This window comes from Lepidochelys kempii, chromosome 7 (assembly GCF_965140285.1).
Source record: "Lepidochelys kempii isolate rLepKem1 chromosome 7, rLepKem1.hap1, whole genome shotgun sequence".
In the NCBI taxonomy this organism is placed as follows: Eukaryota; Metazoa; Chordata; order Testudines; family Cheloniidae; genus Lepidochelys; species Lepidochelys kempii.
The window spans coordinates 10257991-10281076 of record NC_136386.1 but is presented as its reverse complement, the minus strand read 5'-3'; the positions used below and the strand labels follow the sequence as shown (position 1 = coordinate 10281076).

The 23086-nt window shown below is 41.1% G+C and overlaps 1 protein-coding gene across 21 annotated transcripts in view; it reads left to right on the top strand.

Annotated features, from left to right (window-relative positions):
* FOXP1 (forkhead box P1) overlaps nt 1-23086 on the top strand; it is a 494548-nt gene that overhangs the window by 352639 nt on the left and 118823 nt on the right. For all 21 annotated transcript variants that reach the window (XM_073351104.2, XM_073351110.2, XM_073351096.2 and 18 more), the window contains one exon: nt 6693-6794. In XM_073351104.2, coding sequence (XP_073207205.1) covers nt 6693-6794 — 102 coding nt within the window. The remainder of the gene's footprint in view (nt 1-6692; nt 6795-23086) is intronic.

Genomic DNA, 23086 nt, shown 5'->3' with positions numbered 1-23086 from the left:
ATCTCAAAGGGATAAGTTATTCCCCTCTATGTAGAATTGGTTGGGAAATGTTAAATGGCTGCTGCCTTCCATCCCATAGGTTGTGTTTCAGTGGTGAGTGAAGTATCTCCCTTATATCCTTTATAAATCGAGCATTGGGAGCATTGGCCGAAAGATGCTGTGCCAGCATTATGCTGAAGTCATTGGTAAAACTCTCACTGGATTCAATGACACCAAGACTTGGACACTTACTATGTTGTTTATTTTTACAAAGTCCCTGAAATACAGGATTTAATTGTCTTTCTAGCCGTAGAAACAGACACTCCCTGACAGCTGCACGCTAACAAAAGAGCATGCTCACTGTTGTTTGGGGTCTTTGTGAAATGAGGTTGGTGGGGTCTGTCCACTTTCTAGCAAAGAGGCAACCGTGTCACCAAAACCGTTCTCACAGCTGGCGGTTAGTGGTACCAGCACTTCTGCTTCCAGTCTTGGCAGAAGCAAGTATCAAATGGGGTAAGGAACTACCCTCTCGTGCCCCGTTCAACCAGGCAAGAACAAGGCAGGTGAGCAGGGCAGCAAGGGAAAGATAGCTGTGTAATAGTCCTATGGATTGGTAAAGGGCTTTAGTCTCCATTGCTGACAGTCTAACACCTATCAGCAATGAATTTATATATAAATAAAAACATGCCTTCTACTCATACAGGATAGTGTATTCAAATACAGTCTTGATTGTGAATCTTTGTGCTGATAATGGCTTAGGGACTGAATTTGCTGTCAAATTAGTTTTTCCTTATACACTTGCTTGGAGTATTTTTATGGTGCTGGCAGCCACAACAGGTTTCCCAAGCTGACCTGTAAACCTCAGCCTTGCACAGGAGTGGTTATTGTGTCTACGGGAAAAGAGGTGATCCAGAATTGGGTTAGTATTGAAACACTTTCTCTCCTGAGCAGCGATTGTTGGATTGTGTTAAATGATGAGTGCTGGTGTAATGATGGCTTCCGTCCACTGGGGCTGAATTGAGATCAGCAAATTAATTTCTAAAGGTGTACTCCGAATGGGCTTGACATAGCGTCTGCAGAAGTGAAGAAAGAAGGCTAACGCTTTCCCTACTAAGCTAATCATTCCTTTCTTTTACACACCCCTCTTTCTCTTCCCCACATGTGTGACGACTGTGGTTTAGACTTTAAGATGACATCGCCAAGGGGCATTGATCTCAGGTGGGGGTGGAGAAAGTTGAGAAAAAATTAGAGGAAGACAAAGTGACCGGGAAGAAGCAATACTGATGGAGACCTAAGGGTAGCTTGGTACAGATCGGCAGTAAGCACCGTACCTGGGAGCTGTTCCTCTCCACAAGCAACATTCCACATTTTAGAGGCAGGCTTATCTGTTGTTGGACTTAATAAGCAAAAGAGCCAAATCACGAAGGAGAAGATATGGAAAGTGCTGTTTGGTACTGCATTCCTCTGGGCTGTCTTAGTTTCCGCTGCTTGCCCCAGTGCTGACCCAACACACTGGTAGGGTCTCTTCCCTCCTTCCCTTGTTGCTCCTTCCCTCTCACATAGTCTCTGTGACTCTCTTCTGCACCTCACCTGCTGCTCTCACCCTTTGTTTCCCCAACCTTATTTGTCTCCTCCTCTTCTGCCCTCTCCCTATACTGATCTCCTTGTGGGATTGCTCTGAACCTCTTTCACCCCCTGCCTCCACACCACCAGTTCTCAGTGCTGGTAGTAGGGTGGGGTTGGTGGAGGGAGTTCTCCTGGCTCGCATCATCTGCTGGTGCTTGTGAAGGGACAGGAAAGAGCTGTATGAAGTAATCAGAGGGTCAGATCTGTCCTCACTCAGTTGCCGGGATCTCAGCAGCTGAAGGGGGTAGTGAAGGAGTCCAGCCTGGTTTGGTTCTGTCCTTGCTCAGGTAGGGTGTCCAGATGTCCTGCTCTTATAAGGACAGTCCCAGTGTTTGAGGCTTTTGTCTTACATAGGCACGTATTACCCCCCACCCACTGTCCCAATTTTTCACACTTGCTATCTGGTCACCTATCTTCAGGTCTTCACTATTTAGGCACATGCCTGGGGTATGGGAATGGAATAGCATTGCCAAACCTCCAGGATTGTGCTGGAGTCTCCAGGAATTAAAGGTTAATCTTTAATTAAAGATTATGTCATGTGATGAAACCTCCAGGAATACATCCAACCTGAACTGGCAACCCTAGACTGGAAAGCTGCTTTTCAGCTGCTCCCTACCCACACAATCTACCTGACCAGCTAATTGACCAAAGCACTGAGCTTGGGTCGGGCAGCGTGTGGCTGTCCAGCTTTAGGGCAGGACTGTTCCACTTGGAGAGATCTGGCCTTAAGGCTTCATGATCACAGCAATCATCAGTCTGGCTGCAGAGAGTTTCACAGCCAGCTCGAGTAGAAGCCAGTCGTTTCTTGCACGGCTAGTTGTTCTGGGGATCTTCAAAAATTTCTGGCAGCCAGTTTTAGTCGTGCAACCTCTCAGCTGCCAGAACGGATAGAATATGATCATATCACATGAAATGCATGCAAGGTCTGCTATAGCAACTGTATTTCAAAGAGACAACACATATGGTGGCTGGTTCTTTTTGGAATAATATCTATAAGCTGAAGATGTTTTATTCAAAAAGGCTGTAGCTTGAAAGGTTAGGGATGTGCTGATTGTTTGATATATGTTTAAAGAGAGGATCCTGTGTGGGGTGTTTTTTTTTTTTTTTGAATCTATTGAATCTAATTACTGGGAACTAAAATGATCATTTGATTGCACTTTTATCTGGAATTATTCTTCTGTAGAACCAGTCTTAATATATAATAATATGTTGCATTTGTACTGTATGGCATTTCTTGTCTGAGAAACTCAGAGTGCATTACCAAGTATTAATTAATTAAATAAGCTGCACAACACCACTGTTAAGTAGGTAAGTATTCTTTGTCCATCCCCATAACCCATGTAGGAATCTTTCTGCTGCTCCTGACCCACCCTTTGAGGCATTTTAACAACCAACCAGGTTAATTAAATAGAAATAACTCGACTTGGAGGAATTCATTTTTAAAATATAATTGCAAAGCATAATATTGATTATTTTTAAGCATTTAAATTTTTTTATCAATTTTAATTTTCACAGTTAGAAGATTATGGGATCTAAGCATTTTTCTGTGTTCACTGATTTACATTTTCACTGTTGTGGGAAATTATGTGGGGGTTAGATAATTATTTAATGACTGTAGATGTTGGGATTCAAAAAGCTAAAGCTATATAACTATTAAACACAAATTGTCAACGTCACATGTCAAAATACATAAAGTAAATATCCCTAAATCAAACTCTAATAAGTTCTCCAGCAGCATTTTACTGACTTTGTCTATCTGTAAATTTTGATGATCATCAATGGAAATATTATTTTCCTTGTTTTGTGAATATGGTGAAATAGACATTTACAGCAAAAAATCTAATCAGTCCAAGCCTAAAAATAATATTTTGCCTTCACTATGCATAGCAAGTTCCACTGAAAGATCTCCCAGTCATTCCTGCTGGATTTTATTAATTCATGGCCAATAGAATCCTCTGTCTTGTAGGCTGAACTACCAGAATAGTCCTTGCACACGTACATGTGTGTGTGCGTGCGTGCACACACAGTTTCTTTGAAGATATGATTTGTGTGCATAGTTGACAGCTTCTCACGCTCCTTCACCCTTTAAGGATCACAGGACGCAGATACACAAGCACGTCAAAATGCCATTTTCTTCGGTGTGTGGCAGGTGCACTGAGCTTTGAATGGCTATCCCTAAATTTAGAATCTGATTTTATGTTTACTTTTACCCCACCAATCTCTGCTCGAAAACACAGCCGTGTTTAAAATCTTTACTGATCTGACAAAGACTTGTTATTAAAGCGCATAATGAAAACAGCGCTATCAAGGTGAATGAAGGCAGGATATGAGGGGAGGGTCTCCTCCATAGTGCACTGGCAAATCAGCCATGAAACAAGGGTACAGCAAAACTCTCAGCACTCCAGGAGCCCTATTCTGCAAGGTGCTGAGTGTTTCCGAAAATCCAGTGTGTACCTTCCTCTCCCACTGAAATCAAGGGCAGGAGCAGGGAAAGGAGAAGAGACAAAATCCTTAGCTGCACTCAGTAAGCACAGAAGCAGGAGGAAGCTGTTTGTGCCTCCCCTTTCTTGAGCCTTATTCTCTGTCCCTCACATGGTTTAGAGCAGTGGTTCTCAACCTTTTGGAGCTCAGGACCCATTTTTAAATGTCTGTGGCCTGTCGCGGCCCTGTAAATAGTCTGAGGACGGAGGCCCTAGGGTGGTTTCAGTCCGATACTACCCCCTGGAGGGGGTTGGGTCCAGCCCAGCACTCACCCCACAGTGCTGGATCCTGCAGTTCCTGTGCTGTGGGGGTGACTGAGCGTGGCTCTGGGCATTGCAACTTCTGGGGTTGCAGTGCCGCTCAGGTTAAGCCCCACCTCCCTGATTGGACCAAATTTCTGTGAGTGGAGCTGGCTCATGGGGTCGCAGCGCCACTCACTCAGATTTGGGCTACCCGGGCTTCCGTCATCATGACGGCTGGGCCAAACCTGAGCGGTGCTGCGTCCCCGGAGGTTGCAGTGCCTGGAGCAGGGAGGCGAGCCCATCCAGCGTTGTGGGACGGGAGCCACAGGAACGGTCACACGACCCTTTGAAACGTTCTGGCAACCCCTGGATTGGGTCCCGACCCCTGGATGGAGAAACCCTGGGTTAGAACAATCCCACGGACGAATTCGCCAGAGGCTGATTGCTGTAGTGCAGTGATGCTACAACCAACATTCCCTTCCTCGCTACTTCAGTGCTGGGGGCTGGGAGGGAGAGACGTAAGAGCAGGCCTCACTGGCTGCTTGCCACCTGGGGGTTCGCTCCCTCCAGGGAAACCCCTACGGCCAGCCGCAGTGACTGTCAGGCCCCTTCGTGAAGCCAGGCTCTGGTCCTGAAGGTGTGTGTTTAAGAGAGAGTGACATCTTGCTGTTTGAAGGCACCATCCTGTGCGGTGCTGAGCATCCTCAGAGCCACTTTGAAGTCAGTGGGTCCCTTCATGTAGAAATTCTCCTCATCACCAAGCCTTTCCCAGCTGATCTAGGAACTATCCTGTACATTTAACACTTTACATGTAGAAGAAGCCATTCATGAGACACACACCCACACAGTGAAACCCCTAAACAAATTTCATTCCTCCATCGAACGTGCATTAATTAAATGTCTCCAAGAGCATACACAGCAGGAGTGTGGCAGTCTCTCTCCCTCCTTCCATGTAGGCATCTTGCAATGGGACTATTTTTCTTGTTTTACATTAATGAAGTCTTCAGTCTGCCCACTTTTACACCTACACATGTACTGAACATCTCCAAGGAGACAGAGAAACCCTGAGTCCAGCAATGGTGAATCCTCCAGTGAGACAGCAGGCTAGGGTCCCAGGCAACTCTTCTAGGCATCTTAATTTCCAGATGTCCCCCACAGATAGTTTTTGGCTCTTGAAGGCAGGCTCTCTCCAGTGGCCCTCTCCTTTGCATCTGAAATGCAGGTGAGTGCACCAAGCGTCTGCAAATGGGCTTGGGGGAGGGACATTCTTCCCATTTTCTGTCTCCTCCCTTCTTTCCCCCACCTTGTCAAGCAGTGTAGGCTTTTCACGGCTGCCTGGCTCCATTTCTGAGCCCATTTCTCAGTGTTGGGGGAGTGTTTCATAATGTTCCAGCAATACCTGATCTGTCTCTTACCTTTCTCCCAGGAATCAGGCCTCATCCTTAAGTCCCCTCTTAAAGGTACAACGCTCCCTGGTTGCTCTTTACTCACTTCCCATTGAAGCTTGCTCGTGGGCTCTGTAGTTGATGTGCCGCAATCTTGTCGGACTCTTTTGGGGTGCAGGGGATACAGCACATTCTCCTTGGGCTGTTTTTCTCTGCCCTCTCTCCCCCTTACCTTCACATAGCTCCCACTGCCAACCGAACCTTTACAAAGAAGCATTATTGACATTAAAAAGCAGTGCCTCCTTAGCCTGAACGCCTCCTTTTATTGCGTTGTGTCTCTCTTGCCTAATGCCACTGCCTCTGGCTGCTCCTTCTATGGTAAATTTCCAGAAACCTCTCCTGCCTATCCTGGCCCTAGGAGGACTGCACCTGTTATAATGATGTACAGCACATGTATTAACACCCCTCCTAGAAGGGAGAATCCAGTTAACTGCCCTGCTTTGCTGCACAAATGCCAGACTATAATGGCCCAGTTGGGAACAAAAAGAATGTGAAGCCTGCCAAGTCTTTATAGTAAGCCATTTGCCTAGGGCCCAACATCCAAGCCAATCTGATGGGATGTCTGGGCCTTTCCAGCTACATACAGTTAGATAAATCTACAGTAGTCACCATGGAAAAATCAGCAGTTACGCACAGTTACCACATAGTAGCAGGAACTCCACTATCTTCATATTTCCGTGTGGGTAAAACGGGAGAGAGAATGGTACGTCACACCATTGTGTGTGCGTGCTCAGATTTTTAATGGAAGCCACTGTAGTGTGAGCACAAACACGCCTCAGGATTTCTTTGGTGAGTGTGCTTCTGGGAGTCGATCAGCACCTGATGTTCAAAGGGAGGCCCTGATCAAATACCATGCATGCAGCTTTCCACATTTTGTACAGTACAAACTCAATTTTTAAAATTCTTTCTTTTCTTCCAGGCTCTGCAGGCGGCACGACAGTTTCTACTGCAGCAACAGCAGCAGCAACAAGTTAGTGGATTAAAGTCACCCAAGAGGAATGACAAACAACCAGCCCTTCAGGTAAGAAAAGGGTGTGGGTGTGTGTATGCAAATACATTGCTAATTAACGATAAGGAACAATGTACTATATAAATTTAGGCTGAGATTTGCCAAGTTCTCTGCTTTGGCCTAATAGGCTTCAGTTGAAGTCAATGCCAAAACTCCCGTTGGCTTCAGTGGGCACAGAGTGAGGTCAATGCTGGGTGCTTTTCAAGATCCCGCCCATAGTATAGACCTATTATCTTGACAACATGTCTTTATTGGGAGCTGGTGAAGATTTATCACAGAAGTGAATGGGTTTTTTTTTTTGTTCTGCTAGTCCATTATTGTTGTAAGACTTGAACATTTTTATTTGAAGACTGTTCCGTTTACATTCCATGTTCACCCAAACCATCGATTTGCTGCATCAAGAGTACTCTGAAACCATTATGATATTGTATAATAATTTTTTACTGTATTTTGGGCTGTAGAGCCTCAATAGGGGTCCTATATTTGCAGCTTCTTTAGGAAGCCTAAATATTATTAGGTTTTGCAGGGTTGTTACAAATTCAGAAGGCTAAAACGAATAGACCATCTCCAAATAAAAGATAATATGCATAAATGTGTGGTTTTTGTTGTAGCCTACTAGTCAGGATGGCTAAATTATGGGAGCTAGAGATATGAGCGACCAAATAGGTCATCTGGTTAATGACAATATAGGATTGTTCCCTACATTATGTTTCCTGTTGTTTTTGCAATTCTAGTATTTAGAAGCCTGAAGTAACAGTGGGATTTTCACCAGTCTCCTTAGAATACTATTCCATAACATAACATGACACTTAGGAAGTATTCCCTGGTTCCTAAATTATCCTTTTCTTAATTTCATCCCATTTGTCTAAATTACAGTCCTTGTAACTCTCTAAACACAGTGTTTCTCAAACTCAGGTCTGCAGACCCCTGGGAGTCCCCCGAGGGTACTTCAGGGGGTCCATGGTCCCTGCTCATCAACTCCTCCCCCTCCAGAGGCACAGCAGGGCTAAGACAGGCTCCCTGGCTGCCCTGGCTCTGCTCCGGGAAGTGGCGGCATGTCCCTGTGGCCCCTGATGGGGAAGGTTCAGGGGGCCTCCACATGGCGCCCCTATCCTGAGCGCCAACTCTGCAGCTCCTGCCAATGGGAGCTGTGAGACAGTGCCTGTGGGCAGGGGTAGGGCACGGAGACCCCTTGGTCCTCCCCGCCTAGGAGCCGCAGCCAGAGAAATGCGCCAGTTGCTTTCAGGAGCTGCCAGGGGTAAGCGCAGCCCCTCACCTCCTCCTGCACCCCAACTCGCTGCCCCAGCCCAGAGCCCACACCCAAACTCCCTCCCAGAGCCCACTGCTCTAAACAATTGCTCTCCATTCTTCATGTTCAAACTCTTCAAATGTGTAGATGTTATCATGTCCCCTACATAGCTGTCTCTTTTGCCCAACTGTACGTCTTTAATTCTTTAGATCTATTCTAATAAATCAATCCTTCCAGACCCCTGATCATTTTTCTTATTTATTATTGATGATAACTTTTGTTATTATTCCCTTCTGAATTCCAGTTTCTCAGTGTATTTCTGGCAATGAGGTGTCCACAACTAAATGCAGGAGTTCAAGTGGAGTCACATCAGAGTCCGCCAGAGAGGGGCTGTTTTCTCACTGTTTTGTGCTCTGATGCTTCTGCCTTTGTAGCCCAAAATTATATTGGTCTTTTTTGTTTGTTTTTTTTGTTTCTGTTGCCATAGTGCACTGTCAAACTCAGGTCTGAGTTGCTTTCCCTATTTTTTTTTATTTGCTGTACTACTGTACCTCGATCTCTGACTGCATTAGTTCATCTCTTGCCTTTCATTGGGTATATGTGATTCAGATTCTTTTCTTCCCCAAGTAGAGCTTCTATTATCTTTCAACTTGAAGTAGAATATGGAAGATAAAGCCAACGTCACTACAGACCTTGAAAATAAAGCTTGTGGGCCAAATTCTGCAGTCCTTACTCAAACTCCCGATAGATTCAGTGAGAGTTTTGCCTGAGCAAGCATTAAGTGTTAACTGAAGAATTTGATGCAGTAATGGTAATTTGTAGCATTTAAGTGGTGACTTTATCTTCAAAGCTCTTTGTAAATATGAATCCCCAAAACATCTCCAGGAGGATAGTCCAATAAGTAAGTACCATTATCACAATGTTGGGAAACTGAGGCAGACAGGTTGAATGACGAGTTTAAGATCACAGAAGGAAATTTTAGAGGTGGGATTAGAATGCATGAATTCCTGGCTCCCAACCCGTGCTCAGTCTGCTGGGCAACACCTCTCTCTAAATATATCTAAACTATTATTCCTTTGGAAAGTATGAATCGTTCTGTTGATGGGCAAATATAAATTTTATTGGAAGTGTGGAGCACTGTAATCCAAACGGTTATATTAACACTTCCAAAAACATTTTATTTGGTAAATCCATAGCTGATCCGTATGCCTTTTAATAGACTCTTCCACTGGGGACATTTTTAATGAGATATTGTGCTGGCTAGGTCCAGTGTCAGGTAGTAAAAGAAGTGCTTTGTTGTGCAGATGTCTTAAGAATAGCTCCAGAGGATGAAATATGACTGTGTTGCCCTTTCAGCTGTGAGCTTATTTGTCAGGATTCAAATAAGTTGAAAGGATCAAACCAAACAGTTTCCGTAGTCAGACTGGGAATTGTGTTGCAGAGGTCAACAGTGAAGGCCACATTGCAAATTCCATAACATAGCCAATTGTTGGTACATATTAAAGTACTGAAGCAGCTCCAGCAGTCAGAGACACAATTAAAATTCTAATTTATTAATGTATACAGAGAGCAGGCCCAGCCTGTCACTCACTGATTCAAATGACTGCCCATTCTGTTTTCCCTCACTCCTGGAGCTTCTGCAGTCTTAAACATACTGCAAGTCGTCTTGCATATAACAGACCCTGAATGCTTTGGTAAAATGAGAATGTATTATTTCAAAAAACAAAAAAGACAACCACCCTAGAGCATTCGTTTGAGTTTATTGAGAAAAACACACACATCATCATCTGCCTGATCACATTGCTCTAAATAGGAGATATCATTTCTGTCATACAGTTTACAAAATCAACCTGTATAGTTTCCATTGAAAAATGTGCCCATTTTAGAACGTTTATTTAAATAATGAATCAAGTTGTCTTTGCACTTAGTAAATGACCGTAAAATTTAATCCCTTTGGATAGGTACCATGTTTACTGGATGTTAGTTATTTTTGTCCATTTCAGAATACTATAGAAATTTCTTTGATCTGCTTTTTTACATGCTTGGCAAGGGCACTGCTGAGAAAAGCCTTAATGAGTGTTGTCTAGAGCTCTGTTTCTATGAAATGTGGGGGGAAGGGAAGAAGTTAATCTAGAATGTTGGTTCTGTTAATAAGATGCTTTGTGGCCCTGCCCACCCTTGAGTTCATGAGTTGACAGGCAGGGAGGTTAGGCCAGCTTGATAGGAATACTGAATGTAGTTCATACATATACGATTTATGGTGGCTGCAGAATATTGCTAAGTGAAATCTCAGTCTCAGGCTCTCTAATTTAATACTGGCTGGCAAGCTTTGTCATGTAAACCGGACTGGCACAAACAGATGTGGAAATTTTAGTCTAGTGCAGTGCTATGAAGCTAATTTGTTATCACCTTGCTGAGAATCATTTCTCATGTACCTTGTGATTCACTGATAAAATAGCCAGAGCATTTAAATACACCTTAGCATCCTATGGTCTAATTAGGACATCATACCTTGAATAGCTTTCACGCAGAAGCATGTTTTACACTGGTCATTTTCAATATCACTTGACCTCAATTGCTACAGCCAGAGATCTGTTTTAGCAAATTTTAGACATTTGGTGTATGAGAACTTGGATAGAAAAGGGGTGATGTGTTCTTCTCATAGTTTAAAAAAATTAATCTCCAAATATACTATGACTCATATTTTGAGCATATCTCACACTTCCTTGCCTTATATTTGGCAGTGACTTCCAGTTTCACAGCCTGATGATACAAACAAAAGACAATAAAAGTTAAGGAATGAATTTAATAACGAGCAATTTTGGGAGGTGGAATTCACAACCACAAAATTAGGTGAGGAAGGAGCAAATCTTACAAATACTTGCCATGGATGTCATATTCCCTTGTATATGTGAAACAATTATTTGAGCCATCCACGTGTGCTGAGAGCCCAGAAAATTCATACGTTTTACCCAGCCAAGACAAATTTACTTGTATGTTAATAGATTATTTATTGATTAAAATTTGCAGGTTTAATTGCTGATTCTCTTGGTGATTATTCATTTTGGTTCTTTAAGCATGTTAGTTGCTGGCATGAATACATACATTGGAAACAAATCAAGAGACACATTTTCTCCCAAGAAAGTAAAAGTGCATGTGTATTTTGGCAATGCTAAAAATATTCTTTAAAAAAAGAAGTAGTAAGTGTTGTGTGTTACATTGAATTGAAAGTTGGACATAATGGCTTACAATGGATTTACAAAGTTCAGGGCAGGATATTGCATTTGAAACTGATAAGATGATGCATTTTTTCAGATTAAATGTTAATCATTATGTGGTAGATAAAATGTTGTGAGATTTACCGAGATAGAATTTTTTTTCCGTTGATGGTGAAGGGTTCTATTAAGAATATGGCAGATGTTTTGGTTAGGGCGGTTTTTCACCTTAGCATTCCTGTTTGGTGCTATATAAAACATGCTTTAGGCTGTTCTCTTGTTTAGCTTAATGCCACATGATGTGTCATATTGGTACCTCTTATCAATATCATGAGAAATAGATAAGATCAAGAGCAAAAAAAACACAAGATGTAATGTAGAAATCAGCAGTAGTGTGAAATTATAGGTGGTTACAAATTTTAAGGGCATTTTCCTTTTTAATTTTTTTAATGAAATTAGAAATTTAACTGGCAACTCACTATGCAATTAAAGGTGAAGTGAAGAATAATTTTACCCTTGTGCAGGGTTCTGTGTTTCTTGTGCAACTGTTGGCATAACTAAAAGCCTAGGGATCTGCATACATTTTACATATTAGTGGTACATTTAACTAGTGGTAAACAAAGATCCCTGAGCTCAAGTCTTAGCAGTTAAATAAAGGAGAAACTGGGATGTGTTTGTTTTTTAGAAATGTATTTATTTGTAATTCTTAAATCTACATGACAGCCACTTGCAGATTTGGGGTGAAATCCTGACCCCACCTGGAAGTCAATGGTAGTTTTGTCATTGACTTCAGTAGGGCCAGCATTTCACTCTTGCAAGGTTTAAATGGTTTTCCTAATAAAAATTTCAGTAGCCTCCATTTGAATTCTTCATTTTGTATCTATTGGTTTTTTACTAAAGAAGCTTTGTAACTCCTTTCATTTGATAAAATATATATGGGGTTGTGTGTGTGTTTGTGTCTGGATTTTGAGCCGTTGTGATACACCTTATTCTGGCTCTATTACCAACCAGGGGGGCTAGCAAATTACATGTTTTTCTCAAATGAAAGCTGTGATTTTCATGTAATTATGTGACTCCAGCAGGTGGAATTGTTCAGAAAATCGTGTTTGTACAGTACCTAGCGCAATGGGGTCCTAGTCTGTGGTAATACAAGTAATAAATACTGCTACTACTAAATATTGTGAGAGTTTGGCAACACAGCGTATGGTCAGCAAGTATTTTCATTTTATAGATGGGTAAACTGAGGCATAGAGATGGCCACTGGGCCAAGGCCACGGAGTGACTTGGGGTATGTCTGCACTACAGTTGGGAGGTGCGATTGCAGCCCAGATAGATGTAGCTAGATTAAAGCTAGCTCAGGTAACTCGGGTACCAATAGCAGTGAAGCTGTGGAAGAATGGGTTGGCCACCCAAGTACAGACCCAAACTCCCTGGTGGGCTTGTTGTTAAGCAGCGAACCTGTGCTGCCCCAGCTTCACTGTGATTGATACCTGAGCTAGGTAGATTAAAGCTATCTCTGGTAAGTGTGCACGTGCTTCAGTCACACCTCTAATTGCTATGTAGACCTATCCGAAGAGGCAGAGTCAGGAGTATAAGCCAGTATCCCTCATTCCCAATCCCCTGTGCTATTAGACCACCCTGAGATCAATTTTTTTTACAGGTTTTCTCCTTGTAGGTTAAACATCTATGGAGATATTTTTTTTAATGTGATTTTTTTTTTTTTACCGGATTGTTTAGAGAGTAGTCTAGGGCTAACTATGTGTCAGAACATGGCTTGGAGTTTGTTGCAAACATCATGGAAGAAGAAAACATATGAAACATTCTTGACTGGTCAGAAATGTGTAAATTGCTGACAAAATGACACACATAACTGAGAGTTTTCCTGCCATTTTACCTTGTGGTTTACACCTACAGTGTTGAAAAAAGAGAGTGACTCCCACCTCGCTAATTACCATTATCACTGAAATGGTAGGGTTTGAGTCATTAGTTCCATGTGCATTTAATTAGAGGAAGGCTGAAATTGGATTTAACTTATTACTTTTTCATGGATCACTTTCTTGTCATCACTTCAAATTGGATTGCAGCCCCAGGTAACTAATTATGAGAACCACAGGATCAAGAGTGAAAAAAGGTAATTAGGAATAACACTGTCGGACCCTTGCTGATAGTCCACTTGTGTTTTGGAAAAAATGAGAGCAGTATTTTGTAGTATTACAGATTAGGGAGTTAAAGGTATGCACTATTGCTAGGAGTCATGGGAGACTGCCACTACCTATAGTGGTTTATATGATGTACAGCTGGGTTGAAGATGTTCTATCGACATGGTTCCACAATCACCTCCTTAATACCTAGATTAAACTTGTAAAAGCAACAGATTGCTTGTAGGTATGAGGCATCTCAACAATGGTGTAGTTAGGGGTCCTTACATATATGATCACAACATAGCTCAAAAGTGTCTTGATAGCTATAGTACAGTGTTTTAAGTACAGCAAGTTAGAATTGCTAATGTATTAATGAACATAGAAATGATCTTTTTGGCTCATTAATACCTCACAAGAAGATAGATCAGTCAGTCCAACAACAGTGAGGTTCATGATCTGTGTATCAGGAATTTAGTCACTATTTCCAGCATGCTAAAATCAGGACATTACTTTCTTTTGTCTGGTTGGGGTTTGCTTTTTTTAGATATTGTAGATAGGATTGCTAAATTCTTTTTTCTTCAGAAAATACTTCAAAACAAATGGATTTATTTCCATGTGCAGAACAGAATTCGGAACTGCAAGTAATCAATTTTATTGACACAGTCTGGAAAAAATGTTGATTAGAGTTCAAGGATGTGAAAAGATTGAAATTTAAAAGTACCTAGCACTGAGTGTAGCAAAATTTGAAAAGTAATTTCATTAAGCAAAGAAATCTATTGTGTAGGGATCACTAAGAGGAGAGTTATATTTGGGAGCTAATGATATTGCAAGGAGGTAATGCATCTGGGGCTTTTTTGTGTTTAAAAGAGCAAAAAAAACCCTGTAATTTCTCATAGTGAATCAGAGTTCAAAGAAGTAACACAGTTTCTTAAAGTTGTGTAAAATGGATGTTCAAGTTCTGTTAATTTCTGCAAATATTTGTGACTCAATCCTGAGTAAGTGATGCTTGCTTGTTCTTGGGATGAATCATAGAATATCAGAGTTGGAAGGGACCTCAGGAGGTCATCTAGTCAACCCCCCTGCTCAAAGCAGGACCAGTCCCCAATGTTTACCCCAGATCCCTAAATGGCCCCCTCAAGGATTGAACTCACAACCCTGGGTTTAGCAGGCCAATGCTCAAACCACTGAGCTCTTGTTTCCTGATGCAAGTAAAGTATAGGAAATTATGTGAACTTCATGCAGAAGATACTAAACAATCAGACTTCAAGAATGATGCATTCCAATTACAGAAGTTACTAGTATTTCTTTCTTTACATTATAAAATACATCTAGAGATTAAAAAATCAACTCAAAAACAGAAAAGGTGCCTTTTTAAATACATCTTAAGTTGATTTAGAGTTCTTATACATAATATCTGTGGTTAAAAAGGGGGCAACCTAAGGTCAGGTGATGTACTGTTTCCATTTTTCCACGTGTGTGTGATAAAAGCAACCTCCTTTATTTTGTAAGGCTGCTGGAATTTCTGATGAAGTGCAGAGGTCACTTTTCTGTCAATTTGAGCATTTTTGAACTACCGTTTTGTTTTGTTTTTTGTTGGTCCCCCCCCCCCTTTGCTACAAACCATGGCACTGTTCTGACACATGCACATTACAGTGCTCCAATCTGCAACTTATTAATGCACAGTACTGGAGCCTATCCAGTGGTTAGAAAATTTCCTGAAGCCTAAAATAACAGCAGTTGGTGCAAGTGCCATAGAACAGAAGTGACAATGAGGCGCAGTCCGGTCCACTTGGCAAGATGCCCAGGCAGGAAAGCCAGCTGAGATATTAAAACAGAGAGATTGAAGCAGTGCGTGTGGGTTATGCTTGAAAAGTTTGGTCCTGGGAGAGAGGGAAGGAGGAAACAAAACCTCCTGTGACCATAAGACGTCTTCTGTTTTCCTACAGATATTTATTTATTTTTTATAAAAGAGTTTTCAAGCACTTGTCAAATAACCGGGAATGAAGGAAATAGGATCCATTCTTATCCATTGAGATGATTTCTGCTATATGTATGAGCGTAACTGGGGGTGGGGGGTGGGGGGGAATAGCCCTTGTAATAGAAATCTCCAGCTTCCAAACTGATGCCTGGGAGACGGAGAAAAGGAGAATATTAGTCAAACACACTTGAAGTAATTGTTAAATGTAATCACTGAAAAGCAGTTTGGAAAGTGTGCGCTCAGGCAATGTGTGCATTGATGTAATTATGGTAGTTGTGAGGTGAAGTCATACCTAGTAACTGTTTTTTTTTTTTTTGTGTGTGTGTTGCCTAGCTTTTGTTACTCAGCTATGATATCATGGACAAAATATTATAAACATATCATGGCTATAGCATGCTTTTGTAACAAAAGATCAGGAACTTTTATTAAGTTTGTTTTTTTTGTCATATTGTAAAAATTTATTATGTGTACTGTGTATATTAGAAACAGATTGGGGTAATTCTGTCTAAATGAAGTCATCCCAACTATTTCCAGACTGTCTGTTTTTGGTTCTGAATAATTTTCATACATCAGATGGTTATCATATTTAGTAGCGTTCTACATTTAAAATAGGACATATCCCATTCTGAACTTTCATGGACTTTATCAGCCTTAGTTTCTAGGGATATTTTGTTGCATTAGTATTTTAAATTGCTGCATATTACAGAAACTGGCAGAGCTGGACTAAATTTCAGCTTAAGAATTCAGGAGCCACTGCCATATCTGCATTAAAGTACTAGATTTTTAACTACTTAAGTAATACAGTAGTACTTAAAGCTTTCAGCAATACACAGTAAGGAAGATCCTGCCAAATACATATTTCAACTTGTCTTCTTGTATTCACATTTTGAAACAAATACATTTCCAAAAAAGAAAGGAAAAAAACCCTACTGCAAAATAAATGCACTTTGATTAAAAGTCTTTTAGATGTAAAGGGATTTTTTCCAAACTCAGAAAAAAGGTGTACTGTTTGTATCCAAAATATTAAAGATAAGCTAATATTCACTTCAAGTTTTAATTATACACTTATCTACATATCAGTTAAACCTTTTTTCAATTCTAAAGGCAAAATTTCCCTCTGCAGTCTGCACTATGGACCTTTATGGCATTCTCTGTGTGGTGAACAAGAGAAGAGTATGCACTGGGGATGCGCATGGCCGATAAGAAATCTGCAGCAAGGATCAGAGAGCAGAATTTTGCCCTAAAACTGTAAACTTTGCCAGAAATACTGGAATTATGGCAGTTTGTGGAGGAAAACAAAAAGAGAGAAGGCATTTTTATCTAACTCGTTTGAGCTGAAGAGAGCAGCTGTTTGCCTCATGTGTTTAAATCTCTAAAGCTAATATTGAAGTTTCAGGGCAACAAGTGCAACACTGAAGAATGAGTAGAAACGAATACCAGTGAAACAATTGGCAATGCCATTTTGAAAGTGGCTTTTGGAACTTGACAGTTTTATGACTCTGTAGTCAGGTTGGCAAAATATTTCATACGATGTGTATATGGAGAAAACAGTTACTCTGCTGAAATGTTTTTACATTCATAATTCATGTAATCTGCCTTTTATAAATTACTAATCTATGTAAGGTGTGATATAAATGGCACATAAACTGAAATAATTGAAAATATAGAAAATTTAAGAAGACTGACGGCACAGTAAAGAAAGATACTTTGTGTCAGGATGAAGTTCGACAAAACAGGGAAGCTGGAATAGATTATTAAATAAGCTTTGAGAGAGGATGGAAAAGGTACCTAGCTTTCGCATTCTGAGAGGAATTGGTTTACTCAATTATATGCAACTGTATCACACTCAGGAAAGTAGAAGACAAATGAAAGCAAAACAAAATTTAATTGAGCTATTATTTTGCAGACTTTGGCTCTGTTTCAGACAGCCTAATCAAATTGTGCTTTGCTCAAATAACTAATGTTAAATGCAGTCTACCAACAGATGTTTAAACAGAGACTAATTGGAAAATCTACATCCTGGGCTTAGTAAGTCTAGTTGAAAAAGTTTTTTAAATTATATTCTGAAGTGAAGTAATATAATGTGATAGAAGTCCCAGGAAGCATATGGGTCTTCAGAGAGCTGTGTGGAACTGTGTCCAATTAGTGTGAACAGTCAGAGGTGTCCACTCTGGACAGTGGAGGTCGTAGCTTTGTGCTGCTCGCCACCCACAGAAATCTCCTTTATCATCTGGAGTCATGTTGCAGTACCATAGATCACGCTATATGCCAATGTGTGCAGTGTAAGTAATGCAATGGAACACACTGATTGATGATATTTAAAGTGATACCATCATGATTGTTAGAACTCAGCACTGACCTTCCTTGCCAATTCTGTCACTTAGCAGGCTTTTTTAAAACCATATGATTCAAATAATGTGCTGCTCTGTTTAAGTTATTAATCTAGGTGGCACAACCTGGCATTGAGCATGTCTGATGTAGCTTCATTGCCATTTGGATTTCCTCAATAAGATACGGCGCAACACAAGAGTTAAACAGCATGGGCCAAATTCATCCCAGTTGTAAGCGGTGACCCATCAAGTGAGCACGGTGACGACAACAGAGTTCCACCTAGGATGAATTTAGCTTCCTAGACCTGATGTGTGTCTCGCATCAGTTTTCAACTAGTGTAACTCCTTGGCTGTTAATGGGGTGTTGTCTGATTTACACCAGAGTAGCAGAATCAGGCCCCCTGCATGATTAATTGGCACGTTGCATATTTTTTACATACTTCTGTGCTTTGTTGTCATCCATCACAACTTTGGGCTAAATTATTATTCATTAATTGGAGGTTATTAAGAATGGGTTGGACAAACGCCCTTCAGGGATTGTCTGTACTTGGTCCTGCCTCAGTGCAATGGGTTGGACTAGGTGACCTCTTGAAGTCCCTTCCAGCCCTACATTTCTATGATTCTGTTTGTTTATATTACAGTAGCACCCAGAAGCCCCCAAACGAGATGACACTCCATTGTGCTATATGTACAGGCACTGTATGTACAGATAGGAAGAGAGAGTCCCTGTCAAGAAAAATTTGCAATATAGACAAAACAGACAAAGGAAGGATTAGTATCCCCATTTTAAATATGAGAAACTGAGGCACAAAGAGTTTGTGATTTGTTCAAGGTCACACAGGGAATCTGTAGCAGAGCTAGATATTAAACCAAGATCTCCCGAGTCCCGGTCCAGGCATTTCACCAAAAGGCCACCCTTTTTCATATTTTACCAGCAAAATTGTGCAACTAACCTACTTACATTTTTCACAACTGCATATGCAAATTGCCTGATTTCATACATTAAATGTGTCTAATCATTTGTGCACACAATTACCCAATCTGCACAGAAGCATGGTAATTGCATACTGAAATGAGATGCACAGTTGCTCACCAAAAGTGCATGACAACGTGGCCTCTTACTTTTATTCCTTCTCTCCTTCATTGTGTGTTGAGTTAGGATTCATCAGTCTGATCTCAGTGCTCACCAGAGATAGCAAGGGAGAGTGTCTCCTTACAGTAACAGCGGCTGCCAGATTGAACAGTTTGATGTCCTTCTTGGTGGAAGGATCTTCAGGATTGTGCCTTTGCGAGGAAAAAATCTGACTTTCCAAAGAATTTCTGCCATTTAAAAACTTCACTATCATTGATGGATCATTAGCTCTCCAGGCTTGTGTGCCAGACCTATTTACACAGTGTGAAACTTGAGAGAAATGGACCGATATTTGGATGAAAGAAGAGATTTGAGTAAATTCAGAAACTGGCCTTTTGGCCCACGTTAATCTTTGTTTCAGCTGGGACCAGAATTTATATTTTTGAAGGTCTAATTCCTTGAGAACGTCCTTGCCCTCTCACGATTTTCAGCCCAGGCTCTTAAACATCATGGAGAAAATCATGACATAGATTTCTAGATGGATCAAACCAAAGTTGGAAATCTTGCAAGAAACCCTTCTCCCTCAGGCTCTCCAGCCTAACTTTTAACTAGGAGTGATTGTAAAACAAGGTGCCAAAAATTGTGAACATTTATGTAATTTTCCATCTTTCATTGGAAAAGAAAGGATTAATGAAAATTTTCTGACCAACTCTAGTAGTTCAGATAAGCGTCCATAGCAAACCTGTTGAGATTTGTCCATCACTAGCTAGCACAGCTGAATCCACTTTCCTGGTTCAGTAATTTGAATCCTATTATTTACCCTCGCAAAAATGTAATTTTTGAAGACCTTTTTGTTGACTACATGCTATTACTGTGGCAAGTTTGACTGTTAAAGGGTGATGCTCCCTAACTCTTAATATGATATGTGTTCTCTCAGGGCAATGTTCTTTTAAGGTAGCACTACCTGTGTTCCATCTTACTACCCACCATCTAACAGAGAGTAGCCAATCTGAATGTTTTTAAATATAATTTACCAATTGGAGTCCCACAAAAGGCAGATTATATTTTATGGTTTATGAACAGCAGGGCAGATATCTCAGAAAAATTGTAGACAGCAGTCATTTTGAGAATGTGCACAAATGACTTTGAAAATAAATATTTCGCTGCCTACACAGCTGTATTCACGTTCCTGGGATCACAATACCGTTTGTGTGATGCTTACACCTGATTATATAGAATATAATAATGCTCAAATGAAGAAAATTTTACTTAAAATCAAAGGCAGAATTAATGCCCTCTGTGAAAACCTATATTACTGACTGGGGTGTTAACATTAGAAATGGACAAATCAGTTCAGGAAACAATAAAATCAGCTTGAGCATTCATTCACCCTCTGACCCAAACCTGAACATAAACATTTAACTCTCTAATAATAATTACTATGCTTCTGCAGCACCTGTCATCCAGGGATGTCAAATGCTTTGCACACAATAACCACCTAAGCTTCCAAAGATCCCCGAGAGTTAGATTAGAGGTCTCTTGGGCTTTACCTGCCAGGGAAATGCAGCCACCTCTAGGGAGAAGCACAGCCGCTGTTTAACACTTCACAACAGTTTAGGACAGGTAGTGAAGAATACTGTGTCTGTTTCAGACTGTGAGGGAAATATAGGTTCCAGGGTACTGTCTGCAATCTGGTACAGCACACAGGTGAGGAGCCAGTTGTGACAAGTCTTTGTTTTTTCCCCTTTTTACATGGGTGAAGGAAAATGTGATTTGCTGGTTGAAAGAGGGAATTTTCAGAACTTTTTGGAGGCCCTATTTCTACCTGCCCTTCTCCACCCTTCCCCTGGTTGTTTTAGTTTAACTAGTTATTCAGGAAAAGCTGCAGCCAATTTGACTGCAGTTTCTTTGCATCCTGGCAGTCAGCAATGTACCACACATCAGGTAAGTGGGCATGGATATCAGAGTGTTCGATTGGTTCAGTTGTGGCCCCATTCCTTGTAAAGATCGTGGCTGTGACGCATTCTCTGCTGGCACCTGTCTAAATGGGAAAGTTTTGTGCTGCGTGCTCTGGGGAATTCCTGGGAACTTGGCTGTCACAGCTGCTAGACAGCACCAAAGGAGAGCTTGGGCAGATGTTGAAAGTCTGCTCACAAGGTGGAGGTTTGCTGTGGTTAGTTTAATAATATTCTGTAAGGTGAGCTGCTGTAAGATGTGAATTCCAGAAGTGAAGAGAATCTGGGGAACGGTTAGGGAGGTTCTAGAGAGAAAGAAAGGAACCTCAAGCAGTCCAGATTTTGCAGAGCTTAACTGAATTGTCATTAATGAAATGCAGCATTTAATTGTACACTCAGCAGTTCTTTACGTTTTTGTCCTTTTATTATGGGAAAGGGACTTTGAAGGAAAGTGTGAACTGCATGAGAGAAGACGCAAAGGGAACAAAGAAAATCCCCTAAAGTAAAACATGTCAGTGCAAGAGCCAGTCAAATAAAAGTTGGCAAGTCAAAGAACCTGCATTGATTTTAGTTTTAACTGTATGTTTATTCAAATACTGGAATACAGATTAACTTACTTTGCTCAATATTTATCATTATTTTACTTGCCTTGGAATGGAAACAATAAGCACTTTGTTGATTGGGTTGAAAAGTTGCCCCATTTTACTCTGGCTTCTACAACCTATCCCTTTTTCAAAAGATACAAAACTATTTATTTTAACTTCTGACTTCTGACCCTCCATCAGGGATCATTCTGATGACACTTACAGCAACATTTGAGGGACTTTTCCAAGTGGTGGAAGCTCATAGCAGTGCCTTACGAGATTGAAACCTAATCTTCCTTGATAGTAATAAAACTTGCGGAATAAATATTTAAAAGAGAAGGGGGGGGGAGGGAAATCAGATAAAATAACTAATCAGAAAAGTTTACAGTTTCTCTGCAAAAGGAGAAAAAGAGCAAGTGGGAAAGGGCAAATGACAGTAGCTCTGATTCTTCTCCCAATATCTGATCAGAGGAGTACCGAAGGATGACTTTTTTACCTCCTCTGTGTCAGTGACACTAACCCTCCTACTGTAATAAACAAAGGAGCAAGGCAAATCAGTGGAGTTATACTGCTGTGCAAGGTGACTGTAGTGGTGTTAGCCTTGTTTAGAAACAACAACAACCTGAGGCTGCCTGGCAGTAAGAAAGGCCTCAAAGTCCTGTGGGAACACTCTTGCAAGCTGCAGTGTTTGTGTATTTCTTGCAGATCACTGTGGAATTGTGTGTTTGGGGGAGGGGGGTTGTTTTTGTATAAGATAATTAATGTCTTTCGCATTCAGGATATGATTAAAATGATTTAACTCACTTTATGCATCATAGACAGTATAAGAGAGAGCAGTTATAAAACATAAAAATAAGCAGCTGGGTATCTCCATAGGCGTGTTTTGAAGGCACTTTAGCCCATTGCTTGGAAAGTGGATTCACTTTGAATGGTTCGCTTGGTTGTGTACACAGAAGAGAAAAGAACTCTTGTCTGCTGGGAGAACCCCACGGTGGATGTGTTGTACCAACGGTGACAACTGCAAATGTGTTTTGTTGTTTGGTTTCCAATTCCACATGAGTGGGCTGAACTCTTTTAAAAACAAAAAAACAAACAGAAAAACCCACTTCTCGCTCTGTAACTTTGGTTTTGTTTTCAAAAAGCTTTTAACAACTGGTGCAGCAGCCAAGCAGCCATATTCCCCTGGAGGAGGGTCGTATAATAATTATGGAGGGCGGTTGTTTTTTTTCCATTACTGGTTGATTTCTCTTGGCACCTGTAGGACGCTTGTTCTTTCACTTCTGTATTTATCCACTTAGGCCCTTTGTTTGAAAATACAATGCAATTTACTTTCATAACATGCCTCTCAACTTAGAGCAGTTACGGCAACAGAGAAGTTGCAAACGGGACAAGGTTAGGATGGGATTGTACCTGAGGAGAGGACATAGAGGGTAGATAATTGTAAGTGCTATTGTCAGAAACTGGTTGACAGCTGACTGGCTGAAGGCAATTTAGCAGCAGACTGGGGAATCAGCAGTTAAGTATCAGGAGTCTGGCAGAGTGTTCCAAATAGCGACAGTGGGTGAAGCTAGCAACAGTATTTAGGTGTTACTGGGCAGCAAAGGTCTGAGCTTGGGCAGAAGAGAGGAGGAAGTGAGGGAGCTGAGAGGAGGCCGGAATTATGTCACAAAGCAAGTGGATACCCAGAATCTGGCATCTCTGGGAGCAATCTTCAAAGTCTGTTACTCCTTAGTTCTTACTACTTTTACCTCTGCTATTTTAAAAGGACACCGTCAACTTG